Source organism: Haliotis rubra, unplaced genomic scaffold (assembly GCF_003918875.1).
Source record: "Haliotis rubra isolate DU_JTF1 unplaced genomic scaffold, ASM391887v1 Scf66, whole genome shotgun sequence".
NCBI lineage: Eukaryota > Metazoa > Mollusca > Gastropoda > Lepetellida > Haliotidae > Haliotis > Haliotis rubra.
In genome coordinates this window covers 1,171,189-1,181,703 of record NW_025767368.1, presented here as the reverse complement: position 1 = coordinate 1,181,703, position 10,515 = coordinate 1,171,189, and the positions used below count along the sequence as shown (strand labels likewise).

The window sequence follows — 10,515 nt, the reverse complement described above, 5'->3', positions numbered from 1 at the left end:
ACGGCAGAATGAATCAAATTAAAAACTATTCAATTTCTTCAAATTTTACATTCGTCAAAAAATTAAACACTGACAAAGCCTGACACATTATCTGTCATGAGAAAGTAGTTCGACCAGCTGCTGCAAACCTAGATAAATCCAACGCGTAGTGATAACAGAACAAGGCAAACGAGATTGGCAAGGGAGACAACTGCCTACAGCAATGACTGATCCGGTACACAGTTCAGCATGCTAATCTTTGCCCCAATTTCTTGGATCAACGTGAATTGTAGCCGTCCGCACTTCCACATACAAAACGCCCACCGAACGCGGTTACGGAAACAATCATCCACGCACAGGACCGTAATGGTTCGAAATGGGTGAACATACATGCTGATGAAAAAGCAGATCGTGGACGAACGCTTTAGAAATGTTTGCAGTTGTTGTTTAGGGAACTATGTTTCCTGACGCAGTCACATCACTATTTACATGCGCGAGGAGGCCGCTTAATCCTCTTAGGATATGTAGCTTTATCTGAGAGGGAGGGTAGCACTGCCTTGTAATGTCTTTATGTGTCTCTCCCAGGACCCAAATACTCAACTTAGACACTTATAATCATGACTATTGGGAAGCTGGAAATTTTGTGGACATGTCAACTTGTGAGTGTGCGTTTCCCGTGATTTGAGCGACCGAAAACGATAATCCATCTCTGCATATTGTGTCTTAGAGGAACTCTTTGTCAAGCGGCCATTATTTCGGCTGCTGGCGTATTTCAGAAAAAACGTCAGCTTCATCGAGATGGACTTTCATGCGGCGATGGAGACTTTTGCTGAGGCGTGGGTCGCTGCTAACACCCAAACGGCGGTAAATTCAGATCCCCAGGTAAGGCATCCAACTTGTTGAAGTTTTGGTTCATGTTTACCTCTTCAGAGGAGCAAGTGACAATGTCATCTTTCAAGCATGCGACAATGTTTATTTTTGGTGAAGTTCGTAAACACTATTTTGTGTGTCTCTCAAACAAGCACAGCACCTGTTTGTATTCTTAGACTTGTTGTATGTTGGAGTTAAACACATTAACAATTTCATATAAACTTATTTTCACTGGCATTTAAATCCCCTTGATTAAGGTATCAGACACACATATTAAAGATAGATCAATTTTGAGATGACCATTTAACTGAATATTTTTAACAGAACAGTAATGAATGAAGTTATGTTGGAGTAGGGTTTGAAAGATTTGAGAAGAACATATAATGTCCATTAATCTCAATTCTGGCTGATCAGTATTGCCACACTTATCCTTCTTATTAATCATCCCATCGATGATCATCGTGTAAATAGATCTAGTAAAACATTATTCCCGCTGCTGAAGCAGGTTTCCATCACATTTTACTTGTAGTGACAAACAGACAATAGTAACAAATATGTTACTATTGACATCTATTGATTGTGCATGTTGGACGTAACATCTCTCTTTGTACAACAGTGTTCGTAATATAATACAATAAATTATTATCTGGGAATTATGACTCGGGAGTATAAGAATATAACATCTACTTTGACAGATCAGTGCAATATTCTCACAGGTCTGTTAGTTAGTGCATGGTCAGACCCTCAACTATCCCATGCAGGTGATAATATGATCTGCCATGTGTCATCTGTTTGTTCTATGGTGTATATTTTCACATCTGCATATAATGTTAATAACGGTATTATCCCATGTTATTGATAATGTATATCTTTAACTATTTGGAGATAACTTCATATAATGTTAATAACAGTATTATCCCATGTTATCAATGATGTATATCTTTATTTATTTGGAGATAACTTCATATAATGTTAATAACGGTATTATCCCATGTTATTAATGATGTATATCTTTAAGTATTTTGAGATAGCAAAAGGAATGTTCATCTTCATCAATCAAAACTTAAAATTGTACCAGGAATTCCCTTTTCTCCCATGCATTCAGATCAAACAGTCGCTTCAGAAAAATGTGTACTCTTCAATTTCTGTTTAATGCTGTGAGCTACTGCCAAGTACAGGCAGATGAAAATTCATGACAACTGATCTGATATTTTCGCAGGGATGACAATGCTTGTCATTGAAAACAACATCTTGTGGTCAGCTTGTCATGAACTGAGAAAACAAATATCTTTTAACTTTGTTGTCCAACTTGTGTTTGAAGAAGAACAGTTGTCACATCTCTTTATTGTGATGTTTTTTATTTGTCACATATCTGACTCATTTGAAGTAAACCATTTAAACTTACTTCTCAGTTATAAAGGCATATATATGTAATATAACAAATATGCTTCTACAGAAGATCACCTGTCTCTAATTTGCTGTCTGTGTTATGCATGCAGGCATTACATGATGGTCACTTGTGTCCTCGGCCACGCTGGCCAGAGCTGTGGTCAGGTGTGAGCTGGGTTAACGACCTGTGTATTAGGACAGTGTGTTACGGCCTGGTTATACTTAATTGCTTTCATGTGCCTGGAAACGTTCTGATGATACTACCTTGTTGATTAGCGTCTTCAGCAAGACCCACTCCACTGAGTCATTTAAAGGAGTCATTGTTACAGGTCAGATGTACTTGTACTCACTGACAGTTGTGGTTAAAGCCAGACAGCATTTCCTTTAAACCTGTGTAGTAAACTTGTCTAGAGCAATATCGGTGCTTGACAATATTTGGACACATTAATTGTTTTGTGAGGGGAATAAATAGAGACAATGATGTATGTAATACGGACAATATATAGACAATGATGTATGTAATACGGACATATCGAATTAATGTCTACTGGGTCCAGTTACTTTTAAATTATTATTTGGTAGGTTGAAACGTTTATATATGTATAAAGCCCTGTACCTCAATTTTTGAAATATTGGCAGATACTCAGTAATAGGAAGATCTGTTCATATGTGCCTTTTTCACCACAGTGAGTACAAATATTTAAAACGGAGTGTGTACCTTAAATTAGGGACACACAAGAAATGACAACTTCATTGTTTTCAGCTTAATATCAGCATAACAATTGTTATAAACCTCTATAGTATAGTAAATAGATGTGACTTAATAGTTAAAGTGTTTCCTCGTCATGCTGGAAGTCTCTGTTATCCCGTGACTTGTTATTTCTGGAATACTGCTTTAAGGATCACATATACTGTAGGGGGTACAAATACATAAATCATTTATTGGCATCGTTATCAATGAAACCCTGTCATTAAAACTACTCATTTCGACATTTAATTAACTTAATTAGACCTTTTTGAAAACAGTGTACCATTCTCTCCCGCGAATGAAATTTCAATCAGAGGGGCGCGTCTCCGTGACGTAATGTGAAGTATATTATTATTATTATAGGATATTTATATAGCGCACATATCCACGCAACTAGTGCTTGCTCAAGGCGCTGGTATTTTTTTTCCCTCGATCATTGGATGTCAATCTCAACGGCACATCTTATTATCAATCTCAACTCCCTGTGGAGTATACAACTCTTGCAGCCACAAGGCGCAACCGAGTTATTGTGGCTCACTCACAGCTATGAGGGGAGATGTAGAATTCAGGTACATTTCCGAGGGAGATTATCTTGTTTACAGGTCTGTCTAAACCTGAAATTGTGACAATTGTTGTGAAAAATGAAGGTTTATGTTTTCACAATCTACTGTTATTTAATCTTGTCATCTGCTTTGCCTAGCTTCCAAGTTACAAATTGTTTTCATAGACAATAGGAAGTAGGACATTAGGAAGGGTGGATGTCCATCAGATGCCGTTATTTGAAAATATCCCCGGTACTTCTTCTCTGATTGTAATAAAGTATCCCAACAATGTATGATTTTTCAGATTTTCTAATGCTTGGATGGTATAATGACTGATTAAAATTTGATCCTATTTCTATATTTTTACCTCGATATTGAATCATGTTATGTAAACATATGATGTCTATTTCCTGCTAAGATATTAAAAACACACATTTGATGTATTTAAACCCGTAACTAAACAACCGCACTTTGCCATTGTTAGAAAAGTACACAGTAAATGCTTATATGCATTTCTTATCCAATAATGAAGTTCAATTCGTACCCCCAAGTCAAAACAGTGTCAAAACAGTGTCGGCCCATGATGTTTTTTTCAAGCAATGAAACTTGCATTGCAATACAGCGATTACTCTCTTGCTGTTAAACCTTGTTTGGTGGTAAACCTACACATATTATTTGTCATCATTCACTTGATAGTCAGTTAATGAATTTATAACAGGTATAATTAGTGATAACACCACTCAGATTACCAGACAAAGGTTCCCATTTGGCATTTCTCCTGTCTGGAGTAAATACTCAACATGATGAATTAAGGTCTGATGTGGCAAGTGGATTACATCTTATGTAATATGCACATTGAAGTGCAGCAGAGGAATTATCAGCTGAGTTACAAAAACAAACATCGATCAGAGGATTAACCGATAACAAGCTGATTGATTAATTGCTTTTACCTTGCACAGCGGATTTGTTAAAAGGTAGTGTTTATGTATGTGGATTTACTAATCTATACTGAATACACCCTGTTGTAAAGTGTCTGTGTAGAAACAACATCCTTCTTTCAAAGGATTAACCGCCAATACATTGATTGATTGCTCATTATTGGCTAACTAAATTACTTTTTTAAAGAATGGCGGACATCATGCAATTAGTTACCAGTTGTGCTGTCTTGGGTGACCAATGGGACTATACACCAATGTGAAAAACATGAAACAATAGATCACTTTTTGGTATATTATACTGTTAAAAGACACATGACATGAAACAGGATTCTTTGTCAGCTGCAGATGAATGTCATATCGTTCCTTTATGTGGATATTGATGGATATTGTCACCTCGCACCCACCTCACTTCCGTGGAAGAAATCATTATGTTACAAGTTGTGTCATGCAAAATCCTTTTGGTCATGTTCAAATACATATTTAACTACGAGTAGAAAGTACTTTTGATTTTCCAACTTGATGAAAACAAACTATAATCTCATTGATTCTCAAACAGACTTTAGCCAGTGATGTCATGATTTTTTAAAATGGCGGATCCCTGTCACGAACATCTGCCAGTCTGAGAATAAATGCTATTTAGGTTTGTTTTCACCAAGTTACAAAATCAAAACTACTTTCTACTGGTAGTAAAATATGTATCTAACTGATGACCAATAGGATTTTGCATGACATACGTCATAACATAACAATTTCTCTCGTGGAAGCGAGGTGGGTGTCAGTATAATACTACTTACAATATTATTGTGACTTTGACCACAACCTCGCTTCCGAGGAAGAAATCGTTATGTTATAAGCTGTGTCATGCAAATTCCTTTTGGTCATTAATCATTTACATATTTTGCTACAACTAGTACGTAGTTTTGATTTTTGTAACTTCCGTGAAGCGATCTGAACACAAGTAAGATATCGTTCCTGGCTTCCACAGCGCTTGCGTTGCACAACGCTCGCTTCGCACTCAAACATAACCCATTTAGCACGAACTGCAGGGTCCAGTGGAAATCTGTACATGGTGACACCATCAACCGACCCCTGGGAGTAATTGGCGGCAACGCAACAATTTGGCATGTCTTCATTGACGTCGGGAGAGCAGCAAAATGACGAGCTTGTCACACACTTTATATACAACTAACTGAAAATTCTTCCTCACATAACGTCACTTCCGGTGCTCTGGCGACAGAGTTACGTTACCTCTCTGTGGTTTCGTTGGCGGGCGAGAGTGAAGCAGACGACTTTTTGGCAACTTTTAATCGATCTGTATTAATTAACCAAAAGTTTTTTAAGAATGAATTTGGTGTTCCGCTCAAGACTAACCACACGTCTTTCATATGTAATGGTTAAAAGAGTACAAAAAACAAAAGTTTATTCATTCTTTAGCTGATTTAACACCTCACTCACTCACTGTGTAGTAAATCAAAAGTTAGCAAGTCACATGATTTTGTGCCACACTTTATGTTTGGAAGTTTGCCATTCAAACAAATTATTTTATGTCTTAAAACTATTACTGAAAAAGATGTTCTGTTTCCAACTAAAATCCTTTCTTGTTTCCATTTATTCCATATGAGATTAAGGGTTGCTTTAAAAAAGTAAGTATTCATGCAAGCATACTTGTGCCACAACTAGCTCAGTGTTTTGGAGTTATGTTTTTTGTCTCATAATATTTTTGGAAATATGACTCAATTTGGAAGAGGTAGTTCAACCTAAAATTTTGTTATATGCCATGCTGAAATTGTTATTGGCATGTTTTCATCTTTGGATAGAGCAATTGATCAGGCTATTGCAATTGTCCTTGGCAATTCATCGATGAAAAGTTAGCAAATAATGGCTGTGATACTGTGCTGGCTGATTGGTAGTTTCAGTAGATTTAAAATGCTGATAACAGATATGTTGCAATTCACTGAAGCTTGGACATGGTGTTATGAGCAAGGCCTTGACAGCAGGGAATATGTGGAACATATATTGTTGTTGCAAGGTAGATGTGATCGTCATTTTATTGCAATTCTATGTTTTAAAGGCCACAGCATTTGTCTTCAATATTGGATAATACAGGTCAAACTCTCTCCTTGAACTTACAGAAAAGTAGTGTACCCTGTCTGATATGGGGAATGCAGTAACATTATGTGCTTACATGAGTTGAAAGGAGGCATATAGCCCTACTGTCTGATTTGACAGTGGATAAAGAAACATATTAACACCTTTCTGATTTGACATAGGAGGCAGACACATATTATCTCCTGTCTGATTTGACAGGATACAGACATAGTATCTCCTGTCTGATTTGACAGGATACAGACACATATTATCTCCTGTCTGATTTCACAGAGGATACAGACATTATCTCCTGTCTGATTTGACAGGGTGCAGACACATATTGTCTCCTGTCTGATTTGACAGAGGATACAGACACATATTATCTCCTGTCTGATTTGACATAGGAGGCAGACACATAAGGGTCTAATTTGACAGAGAATACAGACACATATTATCTCATGTCTGATTTGACAGAGAATACAGACACATAAGGGTCTGATTTGACAGGCAGACACATAAGGGTCTGATTTGACAGAGAATACAGACACATATTATCTCATGTCTGATTTGACAAAGAATACAGACACATAAGGGTCTGATTTGACAGGCAGACACATAAGGGTCTGATTTGACAGAAAATACAGACACATATTATCTCATGTCTGATTTGACAGAGAATACAGACACATAAGGGTCTGATTTGACAGAGAATACAGACACATATTATCTCATGTCTGATTTGACAGAGAATACAGACACATAAAGGTCTGATTTGACAGGCAGACACATAAGGGTCTGATTTGACAGAGAATACAGACACATATTATCTCATGTCTGATTTGACAGAGAATACAGACACATAAAGGTCTGATTTGACAGGCAGACACATAAGGGTCTGATTTGACAGAGAATACAGACACATATTATCTCATGTCTGATTTGACAGAGAATACAGACACATAAGGGTCTGATTTGACAGAGAATACAGACACATATTATCTCATGTCTGATTTGACAGAGAATACAGACACATAAAGGTCTGATTTGACAGGCAGACACATAAGGGTCTGATTTGACAGAGAATACAGACACATATTATCTCATGTCTGATTTGACAGAGAATACAGACACATAAGGGTCTGATTTGACAGGCAGACACATAAGGGTCTGATTTGACAGAATACAGACACATATTATCTCATGTCTGATTTGACAGAGAATACAGACACATAAGGGTCTGATTTGACAGGCAGACACATAAGGGTCTGATTTGACAGGCAGACACATAAGGGTCTGATTTGACAGGCAGACACATAAGGGTCTGATTTGACAGAGAATACAGACACATAAGGGTCTGATTTGACAGAGGATACAGACACATATCAAACATACGCTGAAGGCCCATGTTTGATTCCTGTAGCAGTTGTGGTGTTCAATGTCATCATATGGCTGGAATATTGCTAAAAAGGGTCCAAAAACTTAATTGCCTTGCTTGTTTGCTTCCAGTCATAGGGTCATTTTCTTCCGTTAGAAAGTGATTTGAAACAGAATAAGGATGGGTTTTGTCTTACTGTTTTTTAATGTGTGTCTAGATGCATTAGATTCATCAAAGCACATGGCGTGCTACTTATGATAAATGGTGATTAATAGCGATGATAAATAAGGTGGGTGACCAGATTAGACGCCACCCTGTGACCGACTGATGATAGTGCATCATACCTTGATAGTGATAGACTTTACAGCTGGCCTGCTTTCTTAACACATTTTTTTGTTGTATTTTAAATTATGGTGTTTCTTTGGTTAAATACACACACTATTATCAGGGATTTATCTTGCGTCCTATATTTGAGGGTCCCTGGGACTCATCTTCTTAATTTTCAGGGGTCCTGGACTACAAAATGGGGGTCACAGACACTTGAACATTATTATTAATACTATGTTATACTATTGTTGCAATTCAGTTACTGTTATTGTATTGTGTATCACGATCATCACAGTAATTAAACTGCAAATGATGTCATAACCCGGCTAGTAGCAGACTCAGTGATAACTTATTGTTACTTGATCAACATTTAAAAAAAAAAGTATTTGAACTTTTTCTGCGTCCGTGTGGACGCACTAATCTATTTTGTTGCGTCCGTTGTCAATTTTTATGCGTATAGGACGCAGGAATTTGCGTCCTGTAAATCTCTGTATTATTATAGGATTATATTATTATAGGATATTTATATAGCACACATATCCACGCAACTAGTGCATGCTCAAGGCACTGGTATTTTTTCCCTCGATCATTGGATGTCAATCTCAACAGCACATTGTATTAACAATCTCAACTCCCCGGGGAGTATGCAACTCTTGCAGCCACAAGGCGCACCGAGTTATTGTGGCTTTCCCATCCTTACAAGGTACCTATTCACAGCTGGGTGGACTGGGACACATAGTCACAGTCCAAGTTCACTGCACTATCACAAAGAAAATTCATAATTTCAGTTATGTGGGTCAATGTGGTTTTTTATTAATTAGGCTTACAGATATGTCACATATTGTTACAGTGTAAGAATCATGTGGCATCATATTTACCTTGGAAGAGTGCAATAAAGTAAGACTGTTACAGTGTGAAATGTGTTACAGTGGAGAGTTACAGTGTAAATGAATTCCAGGATAAGATGGTTACAATGTAAAAGAGGTACAGTGTAAGATAGTTACAATGTAAAAGAGATCCAGGGTAAGATGGTTACAATGTAAAAGAGATCCAGTGTAAGATAGTTACAATGTAAAAGAGATCCAGGGTAAGATGGTTACAATGTCAAAAAGAGATGGTAAGATGGTTACAATGTAAAAGAGTTCTAATGTAAGATAGTTACATTGTAAAAGAGTTCTAGTGTAAGATAGCTACAATGTTAGATCTAGTGTAAGATAATTTCAGTGTTAAATAAATCTAGTATAAGAGGTACAGTCTGAAAAGTGAGAGAGAGCATGTGAGAGAGAACATTTGATGATAGATGACATGTTGTAAGAGGCACAGTCAAATATTGTTGGAGTGTTGGAACCTCATGGGGTTGGATAGGGTGTGATAGTTTTGATGAAAGTGAAAGTAAAGAATAGGATGTCTGTTTTAGTTACCTAAGAAGGAATCAACGTGAAAGGTCAAGTACAAGGGATTATATAAATGGTACAGCTTTGGATTAGCACTTAGATTTTTGTACTAAGTTTAGAATAAAAGCAATGTCCTTGGTTGTTTGCAATCAGTTTATGTAATCCCAGTGTAAGCTGTTGGTGCATGTTGTACAGTCCTGCATGTCCACCATGTCCACCATGTCCACCATGTCCACCATGTCTCTGTTGTCCGCAGGTCATTATAAGGTCTGCAGTAGGCTGTGGATATTGCTACAGTGGTTAACTGTTTGGATGGAGAAATGTTTGCTGCATCAATGAAGGGCAAATGAGTTTATTTATAGCCTGTTGGGCATTTTAATAAGTTCCATTTAAAGCAGTCTGTCATACAAGTCCTGATACAATTATATGGCTTGTCTAGTCTAATTTTTTTCTGTAAAATATGTTCATTTGAAATGTTTAGACCTGATGAACATCCTACAAATATACTGCTCCATGTTTGTTGAAGGCCACAAGGGACTATTTGGTCCTTAGCGAATGTTGAGAAGTATACAATGACTTGATTGATATTTATGTTCTGCTTCCATAGTTAGTCCCGCAATAACGTTGAAGAAGCCACAGCATATTGGTAATATGATCAACTAGTAGACACTTTTTGTTGTTTGTTCATTTGTCTGGCTGACAAAGTAGTGTATGTGTTTTGGTGGTGATTGGGGTTAACACAGCTTTTAGGATTTCTCCATCTGTATGACAATAGCTTGTACATAATCACCAGATGAGACAATCTTGTGATCTGTGTTTCAAGCACAAGTTTGTCATAAGAGTATGTTGACATGTCAGAATCAGG

General features: G+C 37.1%; 1 protein-coding gene across 1 annotated transcript in view; it reads left to right on the top strand.

Annotated features, from left to right (window-relative positions):
• Positions 1–286: 286 nt before the first annotated feature.
• Positions 287–10,515, top strand: part of LOC124257359 — a 59,203-nt gene continuing 48,974 nt past the window's right edge. Inside the window, 1 exon segment of the mRNA XM_046691403.1 lies at positions 287–861. Coding sequence (XP_046547359.1) covers positions 796–861 — 66 coding nt within the window. The 5' untranslated portion in view covers positions 287–795.